Genomic DNA, 20,436 nt, shown 5'->3' with positions numbered 1-20,436 from the left:
AATATGTTTCCATAACAACCACAGAACACTGATTGAAGGATTTTTTTAAAAAAAATCCATGAACACAATGCCCACTGAGTCAAGCTGAATGTTGGAGTGGGTGAATTATACTAGCTCTGATATTTTAAAAAAATATCTATAATATTTATGGATTTATAGTGTATAACATATACTTAGTGCTATTTATGTAGAACACATGGCATTTTGTGAGCAGGTACATATTACAAGATGACATCAAGAAAGGTTAGTAAACAATAAGAAAAAGAAAAATAGACATTGACAAAATATCAAATAAAGTCATGTACCATAACAAAAATTAGTACCACTTGCAACTAAATGAAGATGATGTATTTTTCTTTCATATTTAATTCAATGACAGTGACAGATTTGCATTCAGGGGCAAAGTGGATAAGGTTATATATGCCCCTTTGTTTATTATGAATTTAAGATACATACTTTGAAAAAGTAAACAGCAGCAGCTGAGAAGAGTAGATTAATAATTACCTGAACTGTACAAAACAGAGACTATTAAATGTTTTCTTCCCTGAAAGATCTTCTGAAAATACTACATGGATTGAAAAAATAATCCTCATTAGAGCACCTTTAGGTGAACAGATATCATCTATATTTACATTTAAAAAAGCATTCATTCACTTTACATTATTTATTATATTTTTAATCATTCCCAAAAGGAATAAAAATGCAAAATCTAGAACAGGTACAATAAAATTTAGAATAAATTGATAAGAAAATATGTGACTACTATGCAGCACAAATAGTTCTCATTTAACAGTAACAATGGTGATTTTAAAAAAACAGTAACATTGCGACAGTGGTGAAATCCAATTTTTTTTACTACCGGTTCTGTGGGCGTGGCTTGGTGGGTGTGGCAGGGGAAGGATACTGCAAAATCTCCATTTCCTCCCCACTCCTGGGGAAAGGTGGTATTTGCTGGTTCTCCGAACTACTCAAAATTTCCGCTACCAGTTCTCCAGAACCTGTCAGAACCTGCTGGATTTCACCCCTGCATTGCAACCAATCCTTGCATTTATTACTTTTGCAGGTCTATTGAAAACAGGAAAGCTGAAATCAGATCGTAAGCACAATCATAGTTTCACCTAGGGATTACTTTGCTTAACAACCTAGTTGTTGATCACAACTGTAGTTGCTAAACAAGGAATATCCATATATAAAAATACTTCCTATCGCATATCCTTTAACGCAGTTGCATACCTGCGTATTTTCTTGAGATCTTGTGAATGACTGTTGCTGGCTATGGCTGTTGTGGGTTGGATTCCCAAAAAAAGTGAACACCAGGGAAGATACCATAATTAATAAAGATGGTTCCTATACTTACAGAAGCAGAGATTCAACCCTCATATAGTGAGTATGGAGTGCAGTGAGATAGACATGATTCACAGAAAGGGTCAATATCCGGGATAGAAGAAAGGAAAAACTGCCTTTAGTGGAAAGTTCCCAATAAATGCTAAATAATATCCAGTTAAGCTTCAAGTTGCATTATGTCTTTTGAATCTGGATCTCTATTATTAGTGGAATAGCCCTACTAATTATAATTAGTGCCTTGTGGATGCAAACATGAAATGTGAGAAACAATGTTGACTTCACACAGAGTCACCAGGTAGAAGGATGAATTCTTTTAGCTTGCTCTATTGCAATCCTCTCCTAGTTGTGATGACACTCCTACTCATTAATAAAGGATGTACATATTGCACCTCCTGCTGCTATAAATGCTTCCATTCCAAAATCTTACTCATTCTTAACTGACTATAGGTGAAAGCTTGCTTAAGCAATGGTAATCGCTACAACCCTTCTCAAGTAGCTCTTGCCAAAAGAGCAGTACCAGTAATTTAGTTCAGACCTTCGTAAGTCACTGAACATGCAGTTGTTCTCTGGTTTTTCACTTCTTCAGAGCTGGTTCCTGAAATATTTTTTGATTCCTTATTTTACAACCAGGAAAATAGATCTTCATCTGGGTGACAAAGAGCCTTTCAGAATCTGGCTGCTTCATTTTGTAGTAATATGGACATTTAATTTGGTAAGAAGATCCTTCCTTCCTTCCTTCCTTCCTTCCTTCCTTCCTTCCTTCCTTCCTTCCTTCCTTCCTTCCTTCCTTCTATATGACCTGGGATCCTTATGCATGATTGAGAAATCTGTTTCTAGAAGAATAGTTTTATCCTGTATCCTGTATCTCTGAATCTGTTTTGGTTAGAAAGCAAGATCTGTATCCATCTGCTAAATTCAAAAGCCAAAGTTATTGGAGTTTTAAGACCTCTCCTCAAGACAGTACACTAGAAATGAAGTTCCAGAAGAATAGAGAGCTCTCATTGAGAATAATTGGTTAATGCATTTAATGTGAGTTGAGGAACGATATGAGAGACTGCCCCAGGAAAGAAATAGAGTGAGGCAATCTCAGATGAAGCTTGTTAAACCAGTTCGATGGCAATAAAAAACTTCTGATTGTAGTAGATGCTTTTTGGCATGCCAAATTAATTTTAACTTTTTATCCATGTATGCTACTTAAATATTGAACTAACCTGTCTTGAAATACATAATTCCTAAAAGCCATAAAGGTGTACTTGGTATGGGATTGCTACAGCATTTTGTGTTTGACAGTTTTATCCTGGGAGGGAGATATTTTTCTATGTTGTGATTGTCATTTACCCAGAATTACAGTATATTGTTCAGGAAGTCCTTGACTTAATGTTCCCAATGGAGCCTAAAATTTCTGTGGCTAAGCGAGACATTTATTGAATGAATTTTGCCCTCATTTTATGATCTTTCTTGCCACAGTTAACTGAATCACTGCAGTCATTAAATTAGTAATACAATTGTTAAGTGAATCTGGCTTCCCCATTGGCTTAGTTTGTCAGAAGTTTGCAAAAGGCGATCACACGAGCCCATCATAAGCATGAGTCAGTTACCAAGTGTTTGAATTTTTTTTATTCAAAAAGTTTTTTTATTTTATAAACAAACAAACAATACATAATCAATCAGTCAATATATCTTCTGAAAACATCTTTTGTATCTTCTTTCTGCTCTTCCAATATTTATCATATCTTAATATTATCATTTCCTTTATTATAACATTTCCCCCACTTTTCTTACTTCTCTATTAATACATTTATTAATAATACATTTATTTATTAAACTATCTTTTAATTTTTTTAAGAATTAGACAACCATTTTATCCCCACACAACCTTCAACCCCCCCTTCCCCACCCCCACCCCCAACTTCCCAGAGCAAAAACAGGGTATAGCATTAAACAAACATAAGCTAAAAATATATTAATTTACTACAAGATTCAAAAACCCCTCACATTCTTTAACTCCTCTTTTAAAAATTGTTCATCAGCCTCCCCTTTTAAAATTCTAATTTAAACATTATAAAACTTTCTTTAAAGCATATCTTTTAAGAAGAAAAAAAATATTATTTTATATCCATTCAATTTTAAATTAACCATTTTAATACTTCAGTAAGTTTTTTTTTTTAAAAAAATACTTCAATAGAATATTCTTCAAAATATAACCTTAAAAATACTATTAATTAACCAGTATAATAGGCTATGATTTGTTATATGGATGGCATGCTTATCTGTTATATGAAAAAAAAGTGGATAAAGTGTTTAAGGGTCATATACTTAGAAATGCGTTGTTGAGGGTTTGGAAAAAGTATCAATATAAGCTAAACTATAAGATATCCATATGGGCAAATCCCAGACATGCAATAGAAAATATAAGTATAGAACAAAAAACAGAGGTGATTCCTTATAAAGAGCTTCTTCTTTTGGAAAGGGGTAAGCTGCAATTGAAATCTTTAGATGTATTAAAAGAAGAAGGGATAATTTATACTTGGTTTCAGTATGGTCAGCTTCAAGCTAGATGGAGGGAAGATCAAAAAATTGGTGTTATGCAAAATGAGGAAAATTTGGTGAAACAGATTAGAGATCAAAGTCAGATGCATATTAAAAGGTTGTATAATGCTTTATTGGAAATAGATTCAGAAATGGAATTGGTTAAGGATTGTATGATAAAATGGGCACAAAATTTTCAGGAACCAGTGATGATGGAAACATGGGAAAAGATTTGGGTCAGAAATGTTAAATTTACGCAAGCACAAAATTTGAGAGAGAATTTTTATAAAATGTTTTATAGATGGCACTTAGACCCTAAAAACTTATCATGCATGTACTCGAATTTGCAAACCAAATGTTGGAGATGTGAATGTGATGACGCAACCTATTATCATATATGGTGGACCTGTAAGAAAATCAAGGCATTTTGCATAAAAATTTGGTGGGTGATGCAGAACATTCTGAAAAAAAGGTTGAAATTTACTCCTCAATTGTTTCTACTGGGTATAACGACGGATTGTATAGTATTAGAGACTAAATTGATTTTGAATTTAATATCAGCAGCTAGGCTGTTGGTAGCGCAATACTGGAAGAAGGACTTTTTGCCTACTATTGAAGAGTGGATACTGAAAGTAATGAATTTAGCAGAAATGGCGAAAATTTCAGCGTATTTGAAGGACTATACACAAGAAAGATACGTATCGGAATGGAGAAGTTGGATTGATTATATTCAAAATAAGTATCAGACAAGAAAATATCAAATAGCTTATGAATGAACATTAAGTATTAGAAGTATTATGTTATCTATAGTGGAGTTAAGGTTTCAGGGGGGGATTTAGTAGTCTGAGGATAGATAGGTTAATTTAGCTTATGATTGTTAATTGAAATACCTTGTATTTTGCTCTGGGAAGTCTGGGAGGGAGGGGAGGGAAAGGGTGGGGTGAATATTGGGGGGGAAATCCTTTTTTTTCTGTAAAACTTTTCAATATAAAAAAATACTATTAATCCATTGAGTTAAATTATTTCTAACTCTTGAATTCATCTTTCAAAATATCTGTTTCAAAACTTTCAGAAAGTCATCAATTAAGTTTAAAGTTAACCATTTTAATACCTTGATATTTTTTTTAAAAAGCAATCCATTTTTAGTTAAACATTTTTACTTAAACTTAAAAAATACTAATTTCAGTAGACTTTTCAAATTTAGTATTAAAATCCTCCCCAAAACAAACTAATCTTCAATTCTACCTTTCTTTCTATATTTTTTCCAGTCCTTCTTCTGCAATACTTTCTTCAACATTGCTCCTCCCCCTGCTTTTATTTTCAAAAATTTTTGAATATAGATTTGAGGCTGATGCATCTTCGGAAATTGTTCTCTTCTAAAAGTTATCTCCTTCAATTCAAAACCTCCATTTCGACTCTTCCTGCTTATATAATCAGTCACTTCCTTCCTTGAAACAGTCTGCGGGAAAGAGTCTATTTGCTGCTTTTCAATTAACTGCATAGAAGCTTCTGCCAAAACCTCTTTTTTCAGCGTGCCAACTTCCATCATGATCCTGACTGCTTCTTTTCACTGCTCCAAAGTCGAAATAAGTTGATTTTCTTCCTCTTTTCCAGCCAGCAAAACATTGTTCTCCAGATTATAATTTTGAATAGTCCTTTCAATTGATTCCAATATAGCAGAAGTATAGAAATTTAAAAGTTCTTTGGTACGAATGGATGGGGAAAAGAAATAAAGAAGGAAATAGAGATTAAATATTAATTAATTAACAAAATTCATATGAATAGTATTATATTTAGTCTTAGAGATTTGAGCACTATTATCTTTAAGTGTTTTGAAATTAAATCTAGCTTTAAGAAACAATATCAAATAAAAGACAAGTAATAATGTATGTAGATATATATATGTATATAATTGCACCAATGAACCGAAAATGTACTGAATGTATCACTATGTGTTATAATAAAAATCAAATTAAAAAAAAATTAAAAGTTCTTGTAAAACCTTTATAGTCACAACTTGTGAATTTGCTGGCTCATATAGTAATGATCCTCCATCCTTGATGTCAGCCATAGTTCAATTTCCACTTTAAATTTATGCAGCTATCAGATCAATAAATCCAATAATTTTCACACAATTTAGAAGTATAAAGTAGTTGGAATCAATACCATAGTCTTTTTCATTTCACTAGCACTTTAAATCCTTTTTCTTGCTGGGTAGTCCAGTAGCTCTTACAATGTTGCAGCTTTAACGATCACTTTCACTTATAAGTTTCATTTTGCCGCCCTTAAACGCCATCTTTTTTTCTTTGTTTTAAACGGAGTTAAAGTTTAATACTTGCATTTTCTGTTCTCCTGATTTTGCTCTGCCAGCATCCAGATTCAAATTTTCTCATAATCCTTAAAATTGCACTGCTGGTGTGGTCGCGACCCCCAGATCCAGAGCACTGAAGGGCTTTCAGGGAGCTCTCACCCTGCAAGCCCCAAGCTTAAAAAAAAAGCCTGAGGGTCTAGGGGAGCTCTACCCAGACCCTTCTGCTCTCCCCCTTTTTCCCTGGGGGAGAGTTTCAAGCCGCTAGAACCGCTGATTTTCGCTGTTCTAGCGGCAAACAGAATCACGGGGCTGGAGCTCCTGAAGGAGCATCCGTTCGGGGAACGAGAAGCCACCAGAAGCCCAAGTGTTTGAATTTTCATCATATGACCAGTGGTGGGTTTCAAATAATCTCACCACCTGTTTGCCAAAAATATGAGCATGTGTGCATGCGTGCAGGCACGACGAGCCTCGACCGAGCAGCCCTTCGGGGCCTGCTCCCCTCCATCTCCAGGGCAGTGGCTGGGATGGAGTTGTGGTGGTGAAGCAAGCCAATCAAGCTCCAGTGATATTGCAGGGGGGGGCAGCTAGCTAGGCTGCAGCACCATGTGGGATGGAGCAGCAGCAGTGAAGCAAGCCACACAAGTTCTGGGGATGGTAGTGGGGCAGCTAGCTAGGCTGCAGCACTGCATGGGATGGAGCCGCGGTAGCAAAGCAAACCAGACAAGCTCTGGGGATGGGGTGCAGGGGACAGCTAGCTAGGCCACAGTGCCATGTGGGGTGGAGCTGCAGTGGCGAAGCAAGCCAGGCAAGCTCCAGGGATGGGGGGGGCAGCTAACTAGGCCACAACTCACAGGCTTACTTACCCAGGCAAGTAGATCAAGGCTGCTCAGTTGGGCCACAGGCACCACATGGGAAGGCAGGCAAGCCACAGAGACTGTATGGTCAACACAATCTAGGAGCCAAACAGTGTGCTATGCCAGGGAGGCAGGATGACGAGTGACTGAGCAGGGTGGGGTGAGTGGTTCTGTGGGGTGAGCGGCGAGCGGGCAAGTGGGTGGGGGAGGGGCCAGCCAGAGGTGATATTTGCTGGTTCTCCAAACTATTCAAAATTTCCAGTACCGGTTCGCTGGAACCGGTCCAAACCGGCTGAATACCACCTCTGCATATGACCACAGTGCTACTGCAACAATCATAAGTATGAAAAACAATCATAAGTCACTTTTTCAGTTCCCCTGTAACTTCAAACAGTCACTAAATGAATGATTGTAAGAGAAGGACTACTTGTATAAGGTAGTGGACACACATATATTTTAAAGTAAGTAATATAATTCAATGTGGTAATGGAAATGCCTACTCATAATTATTTTCAACACAATACTGTTTGTTATTTCTATCCCAGAGGGATAGATTCAAGATCACGTGAAGTGTTAATACCACTTTATAATGCCTTGGTAAGGCCACACTTGGAATGCTGCATTCAGTTTCGGTTACCATGATGTAAAAAAGATGTTGAGACTCTAGGAAGAGTGCACAGAAGAGCAACAAAGATGATTAGGGGACTGGAGGCTAACGCATACGAAGAAGGGTTGCAAACTAGACTGGGTATGTCTAGTTTGATGAAGAGAAGGACTAGGGGAGACATGATAGCAGCGTTCCAATATCTCAGGGATTGCCACAAAGAAGAGGGAGTCAAACTATTCTCCAAAGCACCTGAGGATAGGACAAGAAGCAATAGGTGGAAACTAATCAAGGAGAGAAGCAATTTAGAACTAAGGAGAAATTTCCTGACAGTTAGAACAATTAATAAGTGGAACAACTTGCCTGCAGAAGTTGTGAATGCTTCAACACTGGAAATTTTAAAGAAAATGTTGGAAAACCATTTGTCTGAAGTGGTGTAGGGTTTCCTGCCTGGGCAGTGGGTTGGACTAGAAGACCTCCAAGGTCCCTTCCAACTCTGTTATTCTATTCTATTCTATTCTATTCTATTCTATTCTATTCTATTCTATTCTATTCTACCTGCATATAGTGGGTAACATTTTTTTTCTGGAAAAAAGTGATCTTTCAATTAAATGTTTATATGTTAAATTTTAGAGTATAACTTTTAGTTAAATTAGAATTTAATCTTGTGCACACTAATTACCCTATCCCAACTGACACAATCTTAGGAATTACAGTCTGCCTTGAATGGGTTGAAAACATTGGTTCACAGCTTTTTTCCAGCACTTATTATTAATGCTCAATAGCAGCAGTGACCAAGAATAATGGATTTCAATTACTTAAAATTTCAGTTCATTAGTCCAAACTCTCCGGACACTCTTGAACAAAACTGGCCACAATCACTTGCACCAATGGTTATCAAACTTTGTAATCCATCATCCCTTGAATTAATTTATAAATCATAAGATCAGACTGGGTTGACTATACCTGCACCCTCCCAGAACAGGGCTTGTCATAATGGACTCACATCAACAGCTCCTGCAATCCCAGATTACCACCAAAAGGTCAGCAGAGGTTGTCCACATCCAGAGCAATAGCAATTGCACTTAGACTAATATATCTCTTCATAGCACAGTGATTAAGTGATTTACAGAGTCAGGATATTGTCCTCAGCAAGTGTAGCCCAACACTTGCATGTTCTTGATTCACTTTCATGTTGAATGAACACTCACATGGAGTTTCATTTTTGCCAAGAGATTGTACTGCCTACATTTCTAACCACTAGAATCAGAAGAAATAATAATAGCAATAGCAATAGCAATAGCTCTTAGACTTAAATACTGCTTCATAGTGCTTTACATACCTCTTTAAGTGATTTACAGAGTCAGCATATTGCCCTTAACAATCTGAGTCCTCATTTTACCAACCTCAGAAGGATAGAAGGCTGAGCGAACCTTGAGCCAGTCAGAATTGAACTCCTGGCAGTGAGCAGAGTTAGCCTGCAATGCTGCATTGTACCGCTATGGCTCATCACCACCAAATCAATGCAGAGTAAGTAGGAGTGTGTTTTGTCTCAGATTTGTTCACCGAACCCCATCCTGCCAGAGTTTGGAAAATTCTGAAATTTATGAAGGTTTTTTTAAAAAATGTTCTCTTATGTTCTGAAGCTGTTCATACAAAAGGTTTAATTATTATAAATATTGCTGTTGAGAAGGAAAAAAAACACTTGCGTTGAATCAGTTTAAGTATAATTACCACTAGCACTTTATGCCCATCAAAGTTGTGCAACAAATGAATAATTTTCATCAATTAAGATTATCATTTATTTTAGAATTTGTTGTAATTATTTTTAATTCATAATTTCTAATCTACCAATCTTTTCTTAATGTAAAACAGGGAAAGATATTCGAGAAATTGGGCATCTGTGGTCAAATAAAGTTTGTGAGATTTGCAATGAGTTTACTGCCGCAGGTGAAGGAACCAAAGCTCTACATTACAGATACAATGTTTGAAAATGTACCAGTAAGAATTTACCAGCCCAAAAAGACAACTTCTGGCCTAAGAAAAGGATTGCTCTTCATACATGGAGGAAGTGGCATGTTTGGATGCAAAAGTAAGATATTTCAGATAATATTAACTTTTCTTTTTAAAATCCACATAGAGAAAATATATTTGAAATCAATCAGCATTATGGGAAAAGTGAGGGAGGAAGAAAGAAAAAGAAAAAGGATGGGTTTCCCAGAATTAGGAACTTGCATAGCTATGCACTTAAAACATCATGCTACATCCATTTTTGCTGGATGTCCAAACAATTTGAGTACAAAAGCTTAACTGGAATTGGAATGCAGACACAAAGTCTCAGCTGAGGAACAATTATAGAAATATTCTGCCATGCAAATCTAAAGTTAATGCCCAGGAAAAGATCCTTTTCCATCTGTTTCAAAAGTAGTCTTTTGCAAGCCAAGACTTCTTAGGTGGCCTGGTCCTGAAGATCTTGATTGCTTGGGATTGCTCAAGATCAGAAGCTGCCTGTTAGATTCTTAATCAGTCTGACGCCATCTCAGATAAATAGATTCTAACCCAGATAAGACTAGAACCGTGATGGCGAACCTATGGCACGGGTGCCACAGGTGGCACATGGAGCCATATTGATGGACATGCGAATGTTGCCCTAGCTAAGCTCCAGCGCGCATGCGCACACCAGCCAATTGATTTTCAGGCCTTCCGGTCCCACCGGAAGTCGGGAAACTGGCTGTTTCTGGCCTCTGGAAGGCCTCCGGGGGGATGGGGAAGGCTGTTTTTGCCCTCCCCAGGCTCCTAGAAAGCCTCTGGAGCCTGGGGAGGGGAAAAAATGGGCCTACCGGGCCCACCGTGCCATCATGTGCCAAAAGCAGGGGGAAGTATGGGGGGGGTCATGTGCGCATGCACGGAAGGGCGGGGCACATTGAATTATGGATGTGGGCACACGCACTTGCGACCCCCCCCCCTGCTCCCTCTGCTTTTGGCACGCGATGGCAAAAAGGTTAGCCATCACTGGACTAGAACTAACATCTTTCTTTAGAGCTTTGAAATATATATGTCATATTGACTCATTGATGCTTCAAACGCTATAATAGAAAGGAGGAAAATAATTTCTCTGGCTGATGGCTTCTTCCTAATACAATAGTATAATAAACAATTTTGCATAATTTTGCATCAACCTGCTTCCAAAAGGAACAGCTCTCAGAGTATAATTAAAGTATCCATTTGTATCTGTATTTTCAAAATGACTTGCAATAAAAAATCAATTAAGTAGTTCTTGCATTACCTTTTTTTACTCAACTACCAAAATACTCTTGCCCAAGAACACTTTCAATGAGGTGGCCTGTCCAAAACAGAAAACACAATTCAGAGAAGAAATTGGGACATTAGAAATTGTAACAGCAACATCATGTCGATAAAAGATATATTACCTAGTTTGGTAATGAAACATTTGCAAGAAAACCACTAAGCTCAGAGAGCACTAAGGACCCCACAATACAACCCGCAGATACAAATACTCTCTTCTATCTATATCAGGGGTGTCAAACTCAATTTCATTGAGGGTTGCATCAATGTTGTGTGTGACCTTGGGGGGCCAGGGTGGGCATGGCTGTTGGATGCTTATCCTACCGTTGAGTAGGTAATATATAGAAAACTATGTTCTGTAACTTTAACTGCTACAAGATGACCAATTGGCTGTGCTAAGCAGACATAAAAGAAGGCAGGAAGTTCATTCACTTCTGCTCCTGCTATTAGAAGGTTGAACTGCTGAAAGGAACTGTGTCTGTTGTTGTAGCGCGGGAATAATGAGAGGCACAAGCAAGCTAGTGACAACAGCTCTTTAATTCAGGGTGAGACTTCAGCAACTAACACAGGCAACAGCCCTCCTTATATACAGTTCTGGAATAACCATTAACCAATCACAAACATTCTATCATTCAAATCTTCCGCACAAAATGGATACATACATAACACCCCTCCATTCCCAGAAGGCACTTATTCTATCTATTTACATATTTACATACAAAATCACGCAGGTGACCAGGGCGTGACTTCACTCTGGTTGACCTGCGCAGTTCAGTTGTTGGTGAGGCATCGAGCCGGTCAGAGGGACCTCCCATCTCTCCTGGCTCCGCCAATGGAACCTCCTGGATTTCTCTAGAGGCGTGGTCATCCCCGGCTGGGAGTGTCGACTCGTTGGGGCGGCGCTGGAGCCTAGGCTTACCCGATAAGTAATCTGGTTTACTCGGGCTTGAGATAGCTGTTTTGGGGAAACTTTGGAAGTCAGGTTCAACAATATTTGGATTTTCATAGGCTTCACAATTTAAACGTTTACGCAATTGATCTATGTGCCTTCTCCAAATTTTACCTTGCCCAACATCTACAGTGTATGATTTCGGGCCGGTGATTCCTACAATGGTTCCCCCTATCCATAGTGGACCACTAGCATAATTCCTTATAAGCGGCCAGGAAAATAGACCACCTGGTCATTCGGGGGGAAAGAGCGGTCGGGGTTGGTTTGTTGCCAGCCAAAAGTCCCAACAATGGCTGATGGTCCATTACTAGTTCAAAAGTCTGGCCAAACAAATATTCGTGAAATTTTTTAACCCCCGCCACAGCCGCTAAGGCTTCCCTGTCCAGCTGGCTGTAATTTCGTTCTGCACTGGACAGGGTGCGAGAGTAATATGCAATGGGTGCCTCTAACCCATTCGGTAGTCTATGGCTCAATACAGCGCACACTCCAAAAGGGGACGCATTGCAGACAAGAACAAGCGGCAATTCCGAATTGTATTGAATTAGAAAATTGTCTTCCGACAAAAGTTTTTTGACAGCTTTAAACGCGGCCGCTTCAGTCTTTCCCCAAACCCAAGGAACGTTTTTTTCCTAACTATCTGTGTAACGGTTCCGCAATGGTTGCCTTATCCTTAAGGAACATAGTATAAAAGTTCAGAAGTCCCAGAAATGCCTGTAATTTGGCCTTAGACTTCAGTCTGGTGCATTTTGGATAGCCCTTACTTTGCTCTCTGTGGGGTGTATGCCCATGCCGTCAATTCGGTAGCCCAGAAATTCTACAGACGGTACTGCAATTTTACATTTAGTCTTTTTGAGTTTTAGTCCCGCTTCTCTAAATCTGGTGAGCACTTGCCTAACTCTTTCTCCAAGCTGCGCCTTATTCAGGGCACTAATGAGGACATCGTCAAAATAGGGTACAACCCCCGGAAGTCCTTGAAGAAGGCGCTCCATGGTGCTTTGAAAAAGCCCTGGTGCAATACTAACCCCAAACTGTAGTCTAGTGCATTTGAACGCACCTCTGTGCGTTACTATAGTCTGCGATTCTGACGTAGCGTCGTCTACCGGCAGCTGCTGGTACGCCTGCGCAAGGTCTAATTTAGCGAATATCTTGCCAGGGCCCAGGGAATGAAGCAAATGATGGACGATCGGGACTGGGTACGCACTCTGTTGGAGCGCCTTATTGATCGTGCATTTATAATCAGCGCAGATTCTGATTGATCCGTCTGACTTGACTGGGGTGACTATTGGGGTTTCCCAGTTAACATGATCTACAGGGACCAGCACCCCTTGCTTAATCAGTTTGTCAAGCTCTGTGTCTATTTTTGGTTTTAAGGCAAATGGTACTCGTCTTGCCTTTAACCTAATCTGGGCTACGTTGGGGTCTGGGTTAAAAGAAATAGGGGTTCCCACGTACTTGCCTAGCGTCTCTTAAAAAACATCCTGGAACTCGTGCAGGAGGCTGTCCTTTAGAGACGGTCCGCCGAGGCTGTGGACACCTGTAAAGCCCATGCCGAGGGCCCGAAACCAACCTAGGCCCAGGAGGCTGATGATTGTCAGGGGAAGCTCCTTTTGGAAATCGCCGTAGGTGATCCGGAAAATGCCCACGTCTTCCACAGGAACTCGGTTTCCTTGGTAATCAAGGAGGTGAACTCGTTGCCGTGAAAGCTGGTTTCTCTGGAACTTCAGTAGAAGTGACTTAAGCATTGCCCAGGACATGATTGACAGGGCAGACCCGGTATCGATCTCCATGTCACATGGTCTTCCTTCAATCTCTATTCTGGTGTAGATCTTTTCCTCTACAGATGTGCTGGCTTGGCCGATTCTCGTGCTGTAGGTGTCTCGCTTTTGATTCTCGCGCCGTTTTCTCGCGCCACCATCTTTGGTTGGCTGATTTGAATGTGGCGGTTCTGATTGGTCATTGTGGTCACGTGACTTGTTATTTCTAGGAAATTGAGCTCTACAGACCCTAGCCAAATGCCCCTTTTTTTCACATCGCCTGCAAACGGTGTCTCGATATTTACAGGACTGTCTCTCGTGAGCTTCACCGCAACTTGAGCAGTTTTCTCGGCGACGATTTTTCTTGCCTTTCTTTTTGTCAGTGTGGAAAACGTCCTCGTCTGACTCTTCTTCCGTACTGGTCCGCGCCTCCTCTCGATGAACAGGTGTTGACTTTGGGCTGTCTTTACCCGACTGTGGACATTGTAGTGCTTCAGAAGCCTTGGTGGACGCTTCGTGCGCTCTTGCTTCATCAAGCGCGCCGGCTAATGTCAAGTCTGGCTTTGCGAGCAGACACCTCTGTAAATGAGTGTCTCTAACGCCACAAATCAACCGTTCAAGGAGTGCGTCTTCAAGATCCCGGTAGTCACAATGCGTTGCGGCTTTTCAAAGGGCAGCCACGTATGCGCTGACCGGTTCCCCTTCTTTTTGTACTCTTTGCCGGAGCTCGTAACGTTGTACAAACTTCGAAGGAACGGGAGCGTAGTGGGCTCTCAGATTTGCTTGCAGGATGTCCCAGGGACTGTCTGAACCGGTGTAGGTTCGCAGAGAGATTTGGCCATCTCGAAAACGTCTGGCCCACAGTGGCTTAGGAAGAGAGCTCTTTTCCGATTTGCCGAGAGACCTTGCATCTCACTTGCTTTCAGGGAACACTCGAACCTGGTTAGATACGACCCCCATTTCTCTCGGGTCGGGTCGAAGGGTTTTGGCGGAACGTAGGCAGCCATCGCAGTATGTCTCCACAGTCTGCTCGTCACCCCGGCTGAAACACAAGCTCTTTTTGTTTTGCTTCTTGTGGCCTCTATCCCACCTTCGTCGCCAATGTTGTAGCACGGGAATAACAAGAGGCACAAGCAAGCTAGTGACAGCAGCTCTTTAATTCAGGGTGAGACTTCATCAGCTAACACAGACAACAGCCCTCCTTATATACAGTTCTGGAATAACCGTTAACCAATCACAAACATTCTATCATTCAAATCTCCCACACAAAATGGATACATACATAACATCTGTGTGGAATTGTAAGCAAACTATGTTTTTGTGTTGAACCGTGATTATTTGAAGAAGTGTTTTCTTTGTTTTGAGAAGCCAAGTTTGTTTTTTTACTACAAGTAAAGACTGTTTATTTTTCTTTAAACTTTCAGAGTCTGTGAGTATCTGTGTGTTTTGCTAAGCAACGTATCTATTTGCTGTCTGGTCTGTTGCACCACTTTGCAGAGGGCAGTTTTACCGTCAACAATGGCCAACTCGATGTCACCTGTGTCGGGGGCACCTGTGGTGGCCCGAGTGCTCTGCCAGCAAAAACGGGCTCCCAAGCTCCATTTTCGGCTGCAATGGCCTCCTGCAGCCCTCTGCCAGTGAAAACAGAGCTCAGGATGCCGCCCGCGGCCCTCGCAAGCTCCGTTTTTGGCTGTGGTGGCCTCCTGCAACCCTCTGCCAGTGAAAACAGAGCTCAGGAGGGCCGCCTGCAGCCCTCACAAGCTCCATTTTCAGCTGTGATAGCTTCCTGCAACCCTCTGCCAGCAAAAACAGAAGAGGGCTGCACGCAGCTGTGTTCTTTAATCAAAGCCATCAGTTTAGCCATCTCTGCTAACTCCATCAACTTTTGCAGCTATTCCTCCATTGTGGGAATCACAGCTTCCTTCCATTTTTGTGCATAAAGTAATCTTGCCGCCCTCATCATATATAACATCAAAGTTCAATTTTTTCAAGTTCTTTATCTTTATCCTAAAAGAAAAGTCTCTTGTTTTATCTTTATATTCACTTTAAGAATCTTCTATATTACGATGTGAATCCTACGCCAATATTTCTTTGCTTTATCATATGTCCACCATAAACGATAAAAAGTCCTTATTTACATTTACATTTCCAACATTCTTTAAAATTCCTTTATATATTCTTGACAACTTATCTGCTGTTAGATACCAATGATACTCCATCTTATAAAAATTTTACATGATATTTCAATGTAAATTTTAGATCTTTCGTCCACATATTTTCCCGTAGTTCAGCATTACACTATATACAAAATTCTTTGCCCACTGAATCATACAATGCTTTACATCCTCTTTCTCCTAATTCAAATTCAATAACAATTTATTTAGCAATAAAATCAGTGGTGAAATCTAAATTTCTTTCCTACCTGTTCTGTGGGCATGGCTTGGTGGGGAGTCATGTGACTGGGTGGGCGTGGCTATGTAACCATGTGACTGGGCGATCAAAAGACAGAAACTCACTAAGAATGTCCTGCTGGAGCAGGGTTGGACTAGATGTCCTCCAGGTCCCTTCCAACCCTTGATTATCCTCTGAAGCTGCGTCTAGTGCCAGGTTTGTAGTCCTTCCTTCCTCTCCTTTTTCTTTCCTTCCTTCCTTCCCTCCCTCCCTCCTTTCTTTCTCTCTCTCTCTCTCTCTCTCTCTCTTTCTTTCAAAAACGTACCCCCCACCCCGTTTTTTGCCTACACCCCCCGTTTTTGGCCTAGCAGGCCTCAGGGAAGCCTGCTGGAAGAAAAAATGCACCCCCACCCCACCCCCGTAAAAAGAAGGTTCTGATGATTATGCGCTTTTTTACTACAGGCTCGGGCAAATAGGTAGTAAAAAAATGATTTAAAAAAGAGGAAAAATGGCTCTGATGATCATGCGGCACAGCTGTGATCATCGGAGCCTTGTTTTTACTTTTTTAAAGCATTTTTTACTACCTATTCGCCCAAGCCGGTAGTAAAAAAATGCCTAAAAAGTAAAAAAAAAAAAAAAAACAACCTTCCGACGATCAGCCGAGCGATGTTGGAACTTTTTTTTAATTATTTTTTAAAGCATTTTTAACTACCGGTTCTGGCATGTACCTCTCCATGTGCAGAGGGTTCAAAACACATTACTTCCTGGTTAAAACCAGGAAGTAACGACAACCGGGCAGGTGGGCAGAGCCTTGCGCCAGGATCGCTATCGGTTCTCCGAACCACCCGCCATGCTCGCTACCAGATCAGGCGATCCGGTCCGAGCCAGGAGCATTTCACCCCTGAATAAGATGCTCATCACTGCCAAACAGGAGGATATCCAATTCATTTTTCACAAAATCAAACTCTTTTTATCTAGTTTAAATCTTTCTTTCAATTGTAAATATGTAAACCAATGGCAAACACCTCCTTTTGATTCTAACTCCTCTTTAGACTTGAGGATAGGGTCACTATGATTGAAAGAAATTATTTGGCCATAAGTCAAAACAATATCAATAACATGTTTGCAATATGGAGGTACCTGAACATTAATACTTATTTTTCTTCCCATAGAAACTTATCATGCGCTATGCTGCTATCTTTCTCGAGAAAGCGATTCAGTGGTAGTATTTGTAGAGTAAGTGATCTTATTTGTATGCTTTGCCTACTTTATTTTTATGCATCTTTTAATGTTTATGCATTTTATTTTGTATTTACAGTTGTTAGGCTTGGGCACTGCTTGATGGGAAAAAAAGGGGTAAACATGATAAAGACAATAATTAATAAGTTTGGCTGAAATTCTGTCTCCCTGAAAGATTGTCCCAGGCACCACAAAATAGATTTTCAGCCTCAAAGAGAGATTGGATCCCTCAGTTCTCTCTCCCCCCCTTATTGCACAGCCATCAGTGACTTTTTGCCTCCATCAGTGGTGTTTCAACATCAAGAAAGGCAAAGTAATAAAATTGGAGCAGATCAAAGGAACATTTGGACTGGCACAGGACACAGTTTTCCTATTTTCCAAAATCTCCTAGAGAAGACTCTCTGCCCTAGAGGCATCATTCATTTCTTTCCCACTCCTCCAATCATAAAAGTAAAGAGGGAGAGGAGAGGAAAAAATGGCTAATTTCTCCTCTTTCCCAACTGAGTCAGAAAAGGGGAGTCAAGGACTACCTGTATTTAGCAACAGAAATAACTGTAAACACTGTATCATCATGATAGACTTTTCTGTTTAGTTTTCCTGCTTATTTTGATCTGATAATATAATAATGCAATACAGGTAGTCCTCACTTACAGATCACTTGTTTGGCAAGCATTCAAAGTTATGACAATGCTCCAAATTTCTCCAAACATTCACACAATTATGTGATCACCATTTGCTACCTTCACAGCCAGTTTAAGGCAAACAAAGGCAAAGAAGAAGTGGACAGGAAGTCACAACTTGCGGTCATATGATATCTTGCTCGACCATGTGTGATTCACTTAGCAGCCTTGGCATAGGTCCAGGTTACTTGAGGGACCATCTCATAACATTGGGATTGGCCCATACCACTAATGCCAGCAGAGGAGTCATTCTGTGGGTCTTGTCAGCCCAATTATTCTGTCTGACAGGGTCCAGGAGGTTGTTGTTGCTCCTGCCCTCTAAAACATCTTGCCCCCTGAAGTGAGGTGGGTCCCAACCATCCTATCTTGTCATAAGGGCCTAAAGATGTGGCTGTGTCAGTCGGCTTGGGACCCCAGGGGGAGAACAACGCAATGGAGGTGGTTGATTGAGAATAACAGATCCCACCTTGGCCCACACTCTCTGCCCTCCCCATGTGTCTTTGGTTTTAATGTTTGTTTTTTAACGTTTTATGTTTTAGCTTTCATGTAACTATAAGCTGCCCAGACTTACCCTATGGTAAGATGGGCAACAAATGGATGGATGGATGGATGGATGGATGGATGGGTGGGTGGGTGGGTGAGTGAGTGAGTGAGTGAGTGAGTGAGTGAGTGAGTGAGTGAGTGAATGAACAAACAAACAAAAACAAACCAATCACAGCAGATCCCACATTGTAAGTTGGCACAGCTACATGACATTTCATTTTGAAATGAAATTGCCATAATGAGTGAAAACTTATTGTAGTCAGTAAGGAGGATAATATTTCCTCCTTGTTTTCTGTATGTGGCTCTGTAGCCCTATCCTTCTGATCCTTCTTTTGCTCTGAGGCAAAGTGGTGGAAGGAATCTCCAGAGCAACTATGCACTGGGAGAAGTAGCAGAGAAATACATCCAAGGAGAAGGGAATTGCTGTTCCTATCAGCAGGGAAAGTACAAGACATTCAACGACCATCTCCTTATCAGAATAGTAAAAATATACTAAAGTTAAACAATTGATACAGTGCATCCTTTTATTGGAACCCAACAATATGTTGTCTTCAGGGACAATCTCAGAATACCTAATTCCTTCCGAGAAAATTTCAAGGTCTGACAAAGTCTTATTGTTCTTGCAGGTATCGTTTAGGTCCTGAGCACCAACATCCTGCCCAGCTATCAGATGCCCTAGCTACCACTCTGTATTTTATGAAACACGCCAAAGACTATGGAGTCGATCCAAATCACATTCTTCTTGGTGGAGATAGCAGTGGTGGAACAGTGGTTGCTGTGGCTTGTCAAGAATTGATCAAAATAGGGAACCAGCCAAAGATCCGAGCACAGATCTTGATATATCCTTTCCTGCAGAGAATGGATCTCATGCTACCATCCCATTTTCAAAACCAGCATGGTCCTTTTCTAACCAGAAAGCGGTTTATAACGCTTGGTTTAAAATATATTAACCAGGAATGTGTAGACAAAAAAAACCTGGGAAGGAATGGCCATGTTCCTGAAGACCTGAAGCAGAAATGCAAGAAATGGATTAGTGCAGATCTTATCCCCAGAGAGTTTAAAGCCCGAGGTTATAATCCCCCAATGCCAGCTCCATTTTCAAAAGAACTGTATGAAGCATCTCAACTGTGGAATACGACATTGCAGTCACCAATTATCAGTGAGGATGACATCATAAAGCAAGTTCCAGAAACATACATTTTGACCTGTGAATATGACGTAATTCGGGACGATGGACTGCTCTACAAAAAACGACTAGAGGACAATGGAGTGCCTGTGACTTGGAATCATGTAAAAGAAGGAATCCACGGATTTATACAATTTATTGACAGTGGAGTTTTTGAATTTTCATTTACAAAACCAGCAGCTGGAAACATAGTTTCCTTTATTAAGGGGCTCTAAAAATGGGGACAGGAAAGTATCCTGAAGTCATCCATTTGTACTTATATAAGGAATAATTAAAATATATTCCTTAAATCTTTCATTTCTATGACAACTTCACAATTCACTGTAAAATCCTTTATAAAATACATTTCCTAGTCATTGAATCCAAAGAAGTGTCATTACCTTATTTTCTACAGCAAGAGCCTTGGTAGTACAGTGGTCTAAAGCACCCTGTTATTAAGACCAGCTGCCTGCAATTACTGCAGGTTTGAATCTCGCCAGGCTCAAGGTTGACTCAGCCTTCCATCCTTTCTAAGGTAGGTAAATTGAGGACCCAGTTGTGGTGGCAATAAGCTGACTTTGTATAAATATACAAAAGGATGAAGGCTATTGCTTAGTGCATTGTAAGCCGCCCTGAGTCTCCGGAGAAGGGCGGCATATAAATCAAATTAAAAAAAAAAAAAGAATTGGTCTGGTTATTTTGGTTTGAACTGGTTTGGGGTTTCTCTCTCCCTTCATAGATCATTTATCATGCTGAGGAAAATGTTA

The 20,436-nt window shown here is 40.2% G+C and overlaps 1 protein-coding gene across 1 annotated transcript; it reads left to right on the top strand.

Annotated features, from left to right (window-relative positions):
* Positions 1–1,897: 1,897 nt before the first annotated feature.
* Positions 1,898–19,905, top strand: LOC139313839 (arylacetamide deacetylase-like 4). Its single transcript, XM_070939315.1, has 4 exons — positions 1,898–2,056; positions 9,518–9,734; positions 17,215–17,278; positions 19,131–19,905. The coding sequence occupies exons 1-4, from the start codon at positions 1,898–1,900 to the stop codon at positions 19,903–19,905; spliced, it is 1,215 nt and encodes a 404-aa protein (XP_070795416.1).
* Positions 19,906–20,436: the final 531 nt, after the last annotated feature.

The sequence above is a fragment of the Pituophis catenifer genome, unplaced genomic scaffold, assembly GCF_029215685.1.
Source record: "Pituophis catenifer annectens isolate HBS135680 unplaced genomic scaffold, rPitCat1.0.hap2 SCAF_3, whole genome shotgun sequence".
In the NCBI taxonomy this organism is placed as follows: Eukaryota; Metazoa; Chordata; class Lepidosauria; order Squamata; family Colubridae; genus Pituophis; species Pituophis catenifer.
Note: the sequence above shows the minus strand (reverse complement) of the source record. Positions and strands in the feature narration are given on the sequence as shown.

What these genes read in the sequence shown, in the direction of transcription:
- LOC139313839 (XM_070939315.1), top strand. Translation starts at nt 1,898, where the DNA reads ATGCAGTTGTTCTCTGGTTTTTCACTTCTTCAGAGCTGGTTCCTGAAA. An exon ending in TAATATGGACATTTAATTTG is followed by an intron (nt 2,057 to 9,517) that starts GTAAGAAGATCC and finishes AATGTAAAACAG; the next exon opens with GGAAAGATATTCGAGAAATT. An exon ending in TCAGTGGTAGTATTTGTAGA is followed by an intron (nt 17,279 to 19,130) that starts GTAAGTGATCTT and finishes TTGTTCTTGCAG; the next exon opens with GTATCGTTTAGGTCCTGAGC.